The 15202-nt window shown below is 37.3% G+C and overlaps 1 protein-coding gene across 13 annotated transcripts in view; it reads right to left on the bottom strand.

The window, feature by feature from the left end:
- The window catches only part of PHF20L1 (PHD finger protein 20 like 1), a 75850-nt gene extending 61317 nt beyond the window's left edge, over positions 1-14533 (bottom strand). For 3 of the 13 annotated variants that reach the window (XR_004261538.1, XM_032253833.1, XM_032253848.1), the window contains exons 1-2: positions 14215-14492; positions 11963-12082 (exon numbers count right to left, since the gene is read on the bottom strand). Coding sequence is in view for 12 of the 13 variants with exons in the window: in XM_032253833.1 (XP_032109724.1) it covers positions 11963-12045 (83 nt within the window). In the remaining variant the exon portion in view is untranslated. Of the gene's footprint in view, positions 1-11962; positions 12083-14214 lie in introns of all 13 variants that reach the window. The other 10 variants (XM_032253850.1, XM_032253870.1, XM_032253841.1 and 7 more) reach the window with 5 other exon arrangements.
- Between the last annotated feature and the right edge of the window lie 669 nt (positions 14534-15202).

Here is a 15202-nt window from a genome sequence, read left to right as displayed (position 1 = left end):
TTATCAAAACATAAATGTTCTGTTTACAATTTATTTTTACATATTTTATAGAAACCTAAAATGGGAATTATTACCAATGAATTCTTATCCTGGCTCACACTGTTAACTGTTTTACATGGGCAGGTCTGGACTCACACACTAGATCAGGAGACTGAATTCCCTGAGGCTGCATGCAAAATACTATGTTCTTGGTGTAAATGGATATGGGTATTCTTTCGAGGTGAGAATTCCCAGGTTTAATCAGATTTTCAAAGGGGTCCACACTCACAAAAACAAAAACTTTTGGAAGATAAGATCATTTATTAACTCAAACTCTTAGAGCTTCATTATCCTAGGGTAAAAGAGGGAAGCTAATGGTGGGCATGCAGCTATGCCAGAAATATAATCTGATGGATTAATTTTTAAAATTTCTTTGCATTCAACGTAAAAACACCAAAACAAGTAAACATCATTTGCATTTAAGGAGTTCATTCTGATTTGTCTTCTAGTTTGAAATATATATTCAGATGTTTATCCGTATTGATAAAGAAAGTCAACCATGAGAAAAGGACAAGGGAAATTAACTGATATAACCTAGAATTTCCTGCACTTAAGTCAAAATACAGAGTTCATAACTATCTCAACGACAGGTTGCAATCCACTGAGCAGGGCCAGAATGTGCTGCCAAATGCCCTAAAGACCATGAGAATTCACTTAAAGATTTGAGATTTAACTAATCATTTGAATAAGCACCATATCAATCAAAACAGCAACATATTTTTATAAACTGCCTCAATAAGTTATTCAAATTATGTATTTTAAAAGTCATTTTCTTGTTTATAGTGATCAGCCAATAGGATTTGTAATTCATGTAAATTTAGAAATTGACAGGTCCTCATTCATTTCATTTAATCAACAAAGAAAAAAAGAATCAAATAACACAACTCAATATAATGTAATAGGTAATATAATAAAAACATTATGCTAGCATACAGAAAGAGTATCTGAACAAGGATGTTCTCTTGGACAAGGCAGTTCTTTATGTTATAAAGGATAGTATGTATGAAATACACCTAAAACATGACTTAAGCATAACCAAAATATTAGCAGAATCCTGGGATCTAGGATTAACAATTCAAAATAGTTCTGTGGATAAGAACAACTACAACTATGGTAGTCATGAAAAATGACTAAAAGATTAGAAGAACTAGAAACAGAAGGATAAGAACTGCCTTACATCTAATTATTAGTAAGAGGATTATTTGCCAAACAACAAAAATTAACACAGAATGTAACCCAAAGCAAACAAAATATTCTTGTAACCTAGTAATCCTTTAACATTTTTAGCTTCCTGGAAGCACTTTAAATTTACATTAAGCTTTATAATTTTCAAAAATGTTTTCTCATTCACCCATTGATTATAACTACAGTAACGATATCACCTACTACAATTACAGTATTTTAAATTCCGCACTTTCAAATACTGCACGTTCATTTGCTCCACACTTTAAAAACAATGCACTAAAACAAAACTCTCTTAATTAATTCAAACTCAATATTCCAAAATCCAATGTTACTACAAAATAGTCTACAATTTCAAATCATTCAGATGATAGCTTATGGGTCAAAATCATGTCTTCTCTAGCACTGAAGCGTAAGAACCTCACCACATTATTTCCTAGGCCTTCTTTTGAGACCTATTGATCCCCATAATACACACCTGGCACCCGCTGATAGTTCACCCTGCCTCCTACTTGTCCACAACTTTTACAACAAAAAGAAGAAAGCTATGTCTTCTCTTTTAGAACCTTGTGGCAAGTAGTTTGCAAATTAATGTTTCATTTCCAGACCACTGTATTTAAATTCCTATTCCTCTCTCCTCCAACCCCACAGCACCTGAATCCTGGCATGCCTATATTCACTCACACTGTCAGTTCTAACCAAATCAAAATATCTGTATCTTAGCCTTTGTACTCACTACCTTCTCCCACCACATGAATCCATTAGACCATGGAGAATTTCTTTCCTGCTCCACTAAATCATACTCTTCCTGTCATGAGTATTTGACTCAAAGTTTATGTACTTCATACAGTTTTTTCAAGCTACTGCAACTAAACTTTTATTGCTTAATTATGCTAGCAAAACTCAAAATCTAGCAGGTTACAATCACCCAGTTCTACTGCTTAACATTTAGCACTTTAAAAAGTTTTTTACTACAGATAGTCATATTTGTTTATATGCCTACTGATTAACGCCTGATGAATTTACATCAATTTCTATTCCATTTGACTCTACTTTCCTAAAATAATGAATGTTCATGTTATTGTTATGATTAAAACTGTTTAAGTGCCTACCATGTGGCATATAACATGCATTATTTTGTTTAAATCCTCAAAGAACCTTTTAAGTGTGGTACTACTACTGTTCCCAGTTTTTAATGGGAAGTCATGGAGGCTCTGAAAGATTCAGTAACTTGCTCATGTTAAAAGAGGTAATGAATGGTGGATCCTTGAACTGAGGTATTCCTGTCCGTAAAGACTATGCATTCAATCATTACAGATTCTGCATCTTGCAACTGATGATTCTCAGTTTTTATTACATTTATGGCAGTGTTTCAATATAGGAGGCTCCTACCAAAGTTGTATTAAAAACAGATAAAACAATACAAAAATCAAATTACTTTATCTGTTTATTCTTAAAATTTTACTTTTAATACCTGTTTCATATACAAGCAACATGCCTAAAGTTGGTTTTTGTTAGACAAAAGAGTATGGAAAATAAGTGTACAAAATAAATATTCTCCATGCACAAAATGACTAAGCAAAGATAAAAGTCTCCTCTGTTTTGTTATTAAAACTTCTCAAAGGGCACTACATCTCAACTATGCCTAAGTATGAAAGATCACATTATTAAAACAACTGGAGAAAAGAAAGTAGCTTAACTTTTATCATGTTTGAAACTCACAAATTTTAAAATTAAGATAGGAAATCTAGGATATGATACGTTACAGAACTAAGGAAAACACAAAGTAACTTTAAAATAAATTAAATTTGCTAATCAAGGTTAACAAATATCTTATGCTTAGTGTTCAATCCAAAACTCACAATGCGATTGCCGTAATTTTCTGCAATGGTAACTAGGTTATTTCAAGACATCCCAAAACATTTGTGTTCATCTTTTTTAAACCCAACAAAATTCAATAAACTTTGCTGGGCACCTTTTATGAGTAAGTTACCATGTTAAGGCCTTGCAGATATACCATTTCATTAAATAGCTTATACTTCAGTACCCTAGCTTATCATGATATACCAGAAATACATTTATTGCTAATTGATGGTAACTTTTTTTTGGCAATAAGAAAACAGACTTTCAAGGCACTCCGAATATTAAGTAAATATTTATATTCTTCCTTCAACTTTACTACAACAATTCTCTCAAAGTTGAGGTAATTATAATTACTGAAATAACATAATACTTGCATACCGATTTCTAATTTAATAAAAATATTCTTATGTATTAATGATCTGTAGCAAGAAATGATAGGGAGTGGTCAACAGTTCTTCAAAATATAAAGTTACAGTAAAAATACTAAAAAACTGGGACCTTTATAAAGAACAGAACTAAGCCGCCTTTTCAATGCCCCGTTAATTTCTTTTAAAAATTGTACTACTGATATTCAAAACTTAAAATTAAAACTAGTATTTTCTCCCTCAGCTTAAATCACTTAAAACCAAAATTAAAAACATAAGCATCTGCAGATGCCATTTCTGTCTACTCAGCAAAACTAGAATTGCAAAACATTCTTTTTAGTAGAGTTAACTACCAAAACAGATAAACTGTTTTCCAGCTACAGTAGTGGCTTTAATCAACCCCCAACTAAAAACTAAACCATTATCTAATGTGATGCGGCAGGGTGGAATCTCATAATACATAATAACATTCAGCAGGAATTATGTAACAAATAGGGAGCTGGATGTGTGTGATATGTGATAGCTGGACTTCAATCATATGTCAGATAAGCAAATAAAACAGTCTTTTCTCTTGTTCCCACCCTTGCCACCATATGATCACACACACATAAAGCACAGCATAGTAAGCCTGAGATTCCTGGACTTTTACCCCCATTATGAATGTATGAAGGACGCTAAGAAATCATCAGCTTGGAGATTTGATTCTAAAGTAAACTTAGGAGGAAGGCTCTCTAGGACAGATAAACTTGAAATTTACCTACCTTGCTCAAGCCCTCTAATTCCAATGAAAAAGAGGGGCATGGGCTTGCTGGACTTTCAGGGCCCTTCCAAATGCCAGATGTACACTCACTACTGCAATTGCTCAGAAACTCAGATGATCCATGAACACTGAGCCCACTTAGTTAACTGAGGCACAAAGCTTTAGGAAATCTAAGTGAGACAATGGGTTGTGGTGGAGAGATCACTATACTGGGAGCCAAAGGGTTTCATGCCCAATATAGTTATACCTCAAATAGCTGAAACCTTTAGATTTTTTTCCAAGTTATATTCAGTTTTCTATATTTTTCTCATTTTCCCCTCTAGTAGCCAGCAGTTTTGAACTACCTATGACTTTCTATCTTAGCTTTGCCTCAAGTTTGTGTTATTTACCCATCTAAAAATATGATTTAACAACAAAAAAAAAAACTGTCATCCCTGAATAGCTACAAATTGATAAAAAGAAACTGAGTTTAGAATTGAACTGCACCTGAAACATCATCTAAAATGTAAGATATTCATTTTAAGGACATTAAAGCAGAGAAATACCTCTGCAAAATCACATAGTTCATGGCAAAATAGTACTTAAAACCCATATTTTATGACTTCCAGTTTAATTTATTGTTTCCAATACTTTTGTTTTTCAAAAAAAGCTAGGATAAGCAGAAAAAGCTTATAAATCAGAAAAAGTTCTATAAAAAATACATTAGTATATTTAAAAAAAAGGAAGAACACTAGAGCCAGAGCAACCTAACACCAGGTGTATTCTCTGTCCCTATTTCTAATCATGCTTTTCACACATTTGGAAGGGTACATAGGGAAGCTTTCTTATATTTAGTATTGTTCAAAGAAATTTACGGGGCTTTCTTTTGTGGAAATTTTAAAAGTTAAAGTAGTAAAATGTTTGCACTGGTACATACCTGCTTGATAATTAAACTGGATGATTCACTTTGACTATAAGATTTAAAACTTGTGACTATCTAAATGTAAATTATCTCAGAACTTTTAAACAAATTACAAATTTCAACTGAATTCTTTGCAAGAAGGGTCCTTAATCAGGAGGTCATGTATAAGTTTTCTATAAACTGATGACCACAGGATATAATTCATTTATTTTGGTGTACATATACAACTATAACTGTACATTTTTTCTGAGTCTCCAGATGGCATTGGTTTTCAAAGGCAGTGACTCAAAATAATAATCATTACTTTCCATGTTTAGACAAACTTAAAGAATCCCAAATTACAAAAAGACAAAAACTGCATGCATTTTAATATTAGTAAAAGAACCTCTATTTTTATAGTATTCACCTAATGTTCCTACAATACTATACTTGATCTACATGTTACATTTCAGAAACATTCTCCTACTCTAAATATAGATTATACAACTTATCTCTAGTAGTGTTTTCCTTTGAATAGTTAAATCTAATCAGAGAAAAAAGTAACTTTTTATTCAGAAAATATATATTTTTATTTAGATTAAAAAGTTATTTGTACTTGCTACAATGTAAATTTCCTTAATTCTCCTATCCTGTCATGAACATCTTAAAACTCACATTTGCAAATGTTCTGTACAGTTCAAAAACCTCAAATGTGTGAAAACAGCATTTGCCAATTCAAATTTATACTGTTCTATTAAACTCTGATACTTGAAGAAATCTCCATATTTTTTAATCTTACATTTTCCATTTTTTTTTAGATCCAGAAGAGAATTAAATAGAAATGTTCCAAAATAGTCAGAGGAGCATAACTCATCTGAATGTTTTAAACTGACTCTGTATTTCAAATTTATTTTAAGATTAACAGCAGAGCATATTATTTAATCTCTTGTGTTTTTCTAACAATCATTTACTGTAGAATAACTATTTTAATTTCAATCAGAAAACAGGAGTTAAATCAGTAGTCAACACCAGTGTGATTTTATCACTTTTCTTACTAAACAATATTCAGAATGATCAGATGTCTTAGTATTTGCAAGCAAACTTTGTAAAACTCTGTGGAAACGTGAGGATTTTATTAACACTTCAAAAAGTCTGTCTACAACTTCAGAAGGACAAGACAGACGAAAGGACTTCTTGAGCCCATGAGTTCGAGACCAACCTGGGCAACATGGACACCCCTTTCTCCACAAAAAAAAAAAAAAAAAAAGAAAGAAACAAAATCAGCAGGTACTATGGCATATGCCTATAGTCCCAACTACTTGGGAGGCTGAAGCAACAGGATGGCTTGAGCCCTGGGAATGTAAAGGCTGCAGGCTGCAGTGAATCATGATCTCATGACTGCATTACAGCCTGGGTGACAGTAAGACCCTGTCTCAAAAAAAAAAAAAAAAAAAAAAGGAAAAAAGATCATCAGCTTGTTGCAGTGATGTTTTGCCTTCTATGATTCCAAGCCATTCTCCTGTCAACTAAAGCTACATCAAAAAATTCAATCACTTAACTCTTCAGATCCCCAAAGACTTTTCTATTCTCCCTCTCCTTTTGCGTTTACCTCAATGCTTTATGATTATGTGCCAATCTGCAGAATTTAAAGCAACACATAAATTTATTTGAACCTTAAAAACCAACCTCTAAATAAAAGCCAGTAACACTGCTTCCATTTTCCTGCTAAGAAAACCTAAAGGACCTACCCATATGTACAGGATTAGTAACAGTCTGAATTTAAACCCACCGGCTTACAGTGTCTCCAACATAACCTCGACTCTGAACTTTCTCCTTCCCCAAATACACTTCTGTATCAACACACCTATACTCATTTTTATTCTTATGATGTTACTACCTTCAAGAGGTTATAAAACTCAGTATCAAGGTTTGGATGCACAGAGTTTGGTATGAAAAATATGATTAAAAAAAGATAAAAAATGATTGACTATGTTAGCTGTAAACATTAGCATGTTAAAGTCTTTATGCAAATGATTGAAAAAGTTAAAACAAAACGCCGGGCACAGTGGGTCACACCTGTAATGCCAGCACTTTGGGAGGCCGAGGCAGATCACGAGGTCAAGAGATCGAGACCATTTGGCCAACGTGGTGAAACCCTGTCTCTACTAAAAATACAAAAACTAGCTGGGATTGGTGGTGCACACCTGTAGTGTCAGCTACACGGGAGGCTGAGGCAGGAGAATTGCTTGAATCCAGGAGGCGGAGGTTGCAGTGAGCTGAGATCATGCCACTGCACTCCGGCCTGGCAACAGAGTGAGACTCCCTAACAAAAAAAAAAAAAAAAGTTAAAAGAAAATGTTTTAAAAATATTGCAAAGCTATAATATTTTAAAAAATAAAACAGCCCACATTACTCAGGAGTTAGATTTGGTTAGTGTAGGAGAGACCCAAGTATGAAAAAGCAAATACTGGGACTAAGATGACTGACCTCTCGATGGCTCCTCAGGGCCTGCATTCATTAGCACTGGTAAATAAATCGCCAATGTAGTTACAGTTAATTTGAAAATAAAAATAAATCACTACTTAAAAAGGTACAATGTATTTTCAAGGATAAGGTATCTTTCTGATCTTTAAGAATTATGTAATATGGTTTGTTCAAGCAATAATTCCTGAGAAACAGACTGAGTCTTCCTATTAAATCAAATCTACCCAAAGCTAAAAGTGAGAGCTTAACTTCAGATTATTTCTACCTACTAAATTTAGAGTTTATCCTTTTATGTCTAGACACATACCAAAAACTATTTTCCTTTTTTAAATATGAGAAACCAGCCAGGACTGTACTTTGGGAGGCTGAGGTGGGAAGATCATTTGAGCCCAGGAATTCCAGACCAGCCTGGGCAATACAGTGACATTTCATCTCTACAAAAAAAGTGTTTTTTTTGTTTTTGTTTTTGTTTTTTTTAATTAGCCCAGACTTGTGGTGCCCAGCTATAGTTCTAGTTATTCAAGAGGCTGAGGTGAGGGGATAGCTTGAGCCCAGGAGCTAGAGGCTGTAGTGAGCCAAGATCATGCCACTGCACTCCAGCCTGGGCAACAGAGCAAGACACTGTCTCACAAAAAAAAAAAAAAAAAAAAGAAAAACTAATAGGCATTTTGGTTTCTTCACTAGCACCATTTTCCTTTTGCACTTCTCTCCAAAAGGTAATTTATCAACATGTGATAAGTTAGTTTCTAATTAATACGCTGCTTATTGTAAATGTTTTGAGTATAGAGACAGTAAGCAAGATTTGCATTCCTGCTCCTCCCTATCCAATGCCTATAATAGTTGAAACTACATTTATCTCAAAGATGACTCAATACTTTTCAAAGAGAATTGAATAAATTTGGAAGACTAAGCATTCAATATGGATGCAAAAAATAGAATATGAAAGAAGGGAAAGAGAGAAGAGTGGGGGAAGAGGGAGAAAAGAATTTCCGTATATTTTCAATGATTAACTATAATATTTTGCTTCTCACAAGAATGTCAGTTTCTCATCAATCAAATAATCCTATAATGTTACTTAATATTAATGCAAAAATTTATAGAATTTCCATGAAATATAAAATGATCATTTACATATGGCATAACATGAACAATTAAGTTTATAATCCCATTTAGAAATAAAATCTGTTAAGAACACTAATCTCATAAATCTTTTGCGTCCCATATAAAATTCAATACATCTCATTAATTAAATAGTTGTCAAATAGCAAACCACCTAAATCTAAGGGGCATCCCAGCCTAACTAGTTCTTGAAACTACTGTAGTTAATAAGTAAAATCACATTAAGGAAATTATTTTTGTAAATTACCTAGAATACATATATACAATATTCTCAATTCTTTTTTAATTAAGAAGCCATCTGAAACAGAGTACCAAAATCTTTATATAAATGAGCTTATAAAAATAAAACTGATAACAAGTGTCAGTGATGATATGCGGTTATTCTGGCTAATGCTTATTTCCATTAAAGAGACTATTATTACCAAGGTCATTAAAACTAAACGTAAGCTTTATCAGTGAGTACATTTGCATGACATTATCTAGTAAGCACATACGAATTTTGTGGCAAGAGGATACAACTTTCATTTGTTCTCTGAAATCCTAAGTACTCTAAAAACAGAATACTCTCAAGGTACATTCAAGCATGGTTTCTTTTTGTTTTTTTCTTTTGTTTGAGATGGTGTAGTCTTGCTCTGTGGCTCACCCAGGCTACAGCGCAATGTTACTTCTTCAATGTTACCCTTAAGTGGTTTATGGATTTTTAAGTTACTAGCTTTGAGAATTAGTTAATTCATATTAATATATTCTCTTAGGTTTCCCAACTGACAGTGTTGCAGTTGAACTAGCTTCCAGTTTTGGAGAAACGCATAATTAGTTCTGTCAGTAATTTTCAGGGATAGAAATATAACTTCGATATTAGTGAGATATTTATTTGCAGTGATCTTGGCTCACTGCAACCTCTACCTCCCAGGTTCAAGTAATTTTCCTACTTCAGCCTCCCGTGTAGCTGAGATTACAGGTGCCCGCCACCATGCCTGGCTAATTCTTGTATTTTTTAGTAAACACAGCGTTTCACCATATTGTTTAGGCTGTTCTCGAACTCCTGACCTCAGGTGATCCACCCACCTTAGCCTCCCAAAGTGCTGGGATTACAGGCATGAGCCACTGCGCCCGGCCTCAAGCAAGGTTTTAAGAGTTCTTTTTTGTAGTCTTTTGAACTACTGGATCATAAATTTAATAGCTCCTAAATTAGAAAATGTTTCATTACCAAAATATCTCACTAATATCAAAGTTATATTACTATCCCTGAATATTACTGACAGAACTAATTATGCGTTTCTCCAAAACTGGAAGCTAGTTCAACTGCAACACTGTCAGTTGGGAAGCCTAAGAGAATATATTAATACGAATTAACTAATTCAGAAAGCCAGTAACTTAAAAATCCATAAACCACTTAAGGGTAACATTGAAGAAGTAACAAGTATTATTTCCTATACTCTTGTATCACACAGAGATTCAACAGTATGCCTTTGGAGTAAAAAGCTTCTCTTGGTCAAATGCGAACCAAGATAGCCAACTGCTGCCTCAACTAGCATTTTTTGTTGCATAGTCTAATGCTGAGGTTCTCAACAGGAGCATTTTTTGCTGCCACTCGCCCTCATTCCAGCTGTCATCTGGCAATGTCTGGAGATAATCTGACTGTCACTACAAGGAGAAATGCTACTGTCTAATTCCCAGGTGCTTCCCAAACGCCTCCTGGGAACTATCACGTACATTCTCCACCTACTGACAGTGACAATTAACCTCTTCATCTCAAATTGTAGCTTCAAACTGTCCTAAAGCAGGGCTCAAGACAAGAGGCCATTAAGCTGGGGTCAGAGATACATGCCAACCTCTAACACCAGATGTTAAGAGAGAGAAACACCAGCCTGATCAATATAGTCAAATACCATGACTAAACAAGATTTCTCTGCCTGCCATTGCCAACTCGGGAAGTTGACTTAATGCAAATCAATCAAAAGTAAATTTACAAAATGCCCACTATGGTTTTAAATGAGAAAACATTTAAAATTCTGGGAGAGTCCAGGAACTGCTAAACCAGGGCTTGCATCAAAATAAATGGGCTTCAGGAGGAGCAAAGGCAGCATCCCTCCCAGAAGTGGAAACCCTCTAATGTCCCTCTCAGGCGAAGAACCAGAGAATGGCAACAAAAAGACATCTGCCAAGACAGCAGAACAAAGTGTCAGTTAAGCCAAATGAGGGACACACTCCTTAGGAGAAAGAGAACCACACTAATTCCTGCTCTGGCCCAGGGACCCCTGTGTGTGGCTTACCCTTCTCGCCTTTCCAGATGGTAGTTTTGTACCAATTCTCCAACTTTTCTTAACTACTGTATAAAAGATACGATGGGAGGTGTTTAAATTTACCACTTACCACAATGGCCAGAATAGGGGGAGACACACAAGTTCTGAAAGGACAGCCTATTTTGCAATGAAGACAGTAACAACATGCCTTTAGGTTACGGACCTCCAGGGAAAATAGAAACTTCAATGTGATTTTGGTTTTAGGTGGGATAATGAATAGTGGAGATGTTTTTGAAAGTGTTCACCATAAAAAAATGCTTTTCTATGTTCTCACTCATAAGTGGGTGTTGAACAGTGAGAACACATGAACACAGGGAGGGGAACATCACACAGTGGGGTCTGTTGGGGGTTGGGGGCTAGGGGAGGGATCACAAGGGGTGGGGAGACTGGGGAGGGATAACATTAGGAGAAATACCTAATGTAGATGACGGGGGTTGGAGGCAGCAAACCACCATGGCATGTGTATACCTATGTAACAATCCTGCAAAATCTGCACAGGTACCCCAGCACTTAAAGTAAAATCGTTTTTAAAAAATCCTATGCTAACCATTAATATACTCTGTAGTTTGAAAGACTACCACTGACAGACCAAAAATACAGACTTACATCAAAATTTATCCAAAACTTAAGAAGTTGGTTCTCTGGATTACTCCTCTCTCTACTTCCACCAATACAACTCATGTAAGGTATACAGGGGTACTGGTATTCTCCATAAACCTCACACTCTAGACAATTATTTTCATTTCTCAAACACTGAAAATGATTGTACTAAATAACTGACTAAAAATAGTTTCTAAATGCTAAACCTACAAAGCCTAAAGAGTAGGACTAAAAAACAACGTACATGTGTAATCAAAATGTGAATACACTGATGTTTCCGCTACCATCAGTGGAATTCACTGTCTTAATTAACATATGTAAGGCTACAGATATTGTGCTTTAGGTGAAAATTCTATATTTTCCATACCATTTTTGTAAGTAGTCCAGTGCCTCCAAACGAGCACCAATCTCAAAAGTGATTCCAGGGCGATTTGGGGGCTTTTTACTCATCTTGAGATCCTATTCTTCAGTATTCTCTTTTCACTACCTCAAGAGAAAGAAAAAAGTTAGATTCCAATGCAGAAAATGCATAGGAAGTAGAGTATAAGGGAACAGGTAAAATTAAAATTAAACAGACTTTCTGAAACAATACAGGAGAAGACAAAATACTTGCCAAATTTTTAAGAAATGTGAAGGATTACCAAAATCTCTAATAAAGTACTGTGCAACCTGCAATCTTGATAATGACTTATGAAAGAGAACAAAGAAAACTATCTGAAAAGAACGAATACATGGGCTATTAAAACTTGTCAATAGCAAAAAACACTTTATATTTTAGCTTGACGCTACCCAAGAAAATTCTCCACAGGGACAGCTGAAAATGCTTTCCTGCCTTTGAAAAATTAAGATGGCTGAGTGTTCTGGAATATGACTACTGCAATTCTTGAGAACAAAATCAAGTTTTTAATTTCAACAAATATTTGTTGAGTGCCTCATAATACAAAACACTAGATAAGGCCCTACAGCACACAAAGATGGAGGAAACATTAGACACACTCCTCTGCCAGTGAAGATACCACTAATTCCTCCTCGGATTCGGAGTTTTCACTATCCATGATCTCCCACCTTGGTAGCACATAATTCAATACTTTAATACACAGTGTTACAAAAGAAACTGCTTTCTTATACTTCATATTCAACAAGCAATAATAACATGCTTTTGTTAACTCTGAGTATTTCTACTATATTTCAATATAGACAGTGTCCACATTGATAATAAAAGTGGTTGTAACGCAAGAACAAAAACTGCAAAGGAGTACCTATGTATGTCTAGATCATTCACATGCAAACTACTACATTTTGGGCCACACTGGCCACCGAGCACATTTGAGGTGGCCTCTTTTTCACTAATGGGTACATGAGGAATATGAATACATTTTGAGACAGCCTAGTCAAAACATAACTCATAATTAGGAATGTAAGTTGATTGTTATTAGGGGCAAGGAGAGAGCCCTAAGATGTTCTTTGATATTTAAGATGACTAATGACTGTGCTCCCTACAGTTTAAAAAGAAAAAAGGAAACACACACAATTGTCATTTTTTATAACGGTTTGGCCACAATTCATAACAGACAGAACAGCAAACATAAAATTCCAACTGCTCCTTCTTTTCTCTTTGAAAGAATCTGATAGGTAACGGGAAAAATAGCACCAACACTGGCCATGAAAATATGCGAACTCAAACTTGAATACTCATGGTTGGAGAGGGAGAGTGCATATCCTCCTGGCAGGGCATGAGCAAATATTAAGGCATTAAAAAGTTAACAGGGAGCTTGGCCAGGGTGTAGTTGATGCAAAAGAACAAATGTATGAATATTTTTAATAGAGATCTTGTTAGTCCGCAATATGTAAGGCAGTTACTTAAAATGTTTGTGTAGAAATAGAATCAGCCTTTTCTGCTGTCCGTCACAGGAAGAATACAGTAAGGGGTGGTTCACCAGGTACATTAACATCTTCCAGGATCAAACTTAGAGCTCATAATTAAGTGATGGACTGAATAAGTATAATCCCCCAGTGACAGGGATGAAGTACCAGGATAACCAAGATTTTCCTTTGTCTTAGGGTAGAAGAGGGAAAGATGAAGGGGATTTGAATTAAGGAACTTTTATAAAGTAAGACAGTCTACTGGGAGTAAACCTTGAAGCAAAAAGAAGGCAGACAGCACGGAGAGGAGTAAAAACAGAAAGGAAAGGGGTAAAGATTGGCAAGAAATAGGACAGTGGAAGTTTTGAAAGATGACAAGTGAGAGGGAAGAAGAAATGAACAAGAAGACACAGAGACGGACAATGTAAAGCAATGGTCAGAGAATGACCGCGAGGCCAAAAAATGTGAGGAGGTGAGGCCAGACAGGGAGGGGGCGGCAAGACACAAGCAGGAAAGGCTGAGATCGGGCTGGCAGGGAGCTGGAGAAGCCTCCAGGTTTGACAGTCGTCCGGCCCTCGGCAGGGGGGAAGGAAGGGAGGGGAAGAGGGAGCGGCGGCGCCCAGACAATAGGGCCGGCGAGTTACGGGGAGGGAGGCGGGAGGGGAGCGGGCCGGAGAGAGACACCAGAATGGGGGCGTCCCGGGCGGCCCGGCGGGGGCCAGGTGGACTCCAGGCCCAGCCGCCGCCGCCTCTTACCGACTCGGCCTCCTCTCTGCACAGCAGCCGGGCCGTCCGGGGCAGAGCTGGGGCACTAGAAGGGCGGCCAGCCCGGGCCTCTGCCTCCGCCTCCGCCCAGGCAGCGGCCGGGGAGGGAGCAGGAGCGGAGCGAGTTGGGGCCGCAGCGCCGGAACGGCCCAGGGTTTCGCAGGAGGGAGCTGGGTCCAAGCCCTCAAGCTCGCTCTGGGTCGACTGCCATCGCCGCTGCCGCCGCCGCCACCGCCTCCGCCGCCGGCCAGCCCTGACGCGACGCCGGACCCCGGCGACGTCAGCCGCCCGCGACGTGCCGGAAGCGGGCCTGGCCTTGTCACGTGACCCGCGAGGGTTGGGCCCGGGCCGCGCAGCCGATTGGCGGGACGCCGTGGGAGGCGGGGCTTTGCGGTCGTTAGCCGACCGCTCGCGGGCGGGGCCCTGGTTAGCGAAGGAAGGAACGCGAGCTCTCGGTGCCGACTGGTAGTTGTGAAGTGTTTGACCTTTGAGATTTGAGGACGAAGGGCATTGCTTGTTGTTCTTGATTCGTTGGGAACCACGTCCCCAAAACCCTCTACCCAGGACTCTCGGCAAACTTTTTGAAATGCACTACATGCTTTCTTAGATACCCACCCCATTCCACATCAAGAATCGAGCATGGTTACTGTTAGAAAATCAATAAGCCTGCCTTGAATGGATACTTTGTGGTAGACACTAGGCTGCAGATATGTCACATGACAATCACAATTGTACAATTGTATCGCTTTCCAGTCTTGGAGATCTTCACAATACAAAGACGAATGTTGCTAAGATGTGTGTGCATGCCTGCGCTTGGGCACAGCTGAATAACCTTAACCTATGGCTACTTTGATATGACTTCGCCAGGACTACACAGCTAATGATAGCAGAACTGCTTTTACTGAATACCTACTGTCCCAAACTCTGCTAAGCACAGGAAACAGTATCCCTGCGGTGGGGAAAAAGCAATGAGTGGACA

Source organism: Sapajus apella, unplaced genomic scaffold (genome assembly GCF_009761245.1).
Source record: "Sapajus apella isolate SASKATOON/1434 unplaced genomic scaffold, GSC_monkey_1.0 scaffold3, whole genome shotgun sequence".
Taxonomy (NCBI): Eukaryota; Metazoa; Chordata; class Mammalia; order Primates; family Cebidae; genus Sapajus; species Sapajus apella.
Note: the sequence above shows the minus strand (reverse complement) of the source record. Positions and strands in the feature narration are given on the sequence as shown.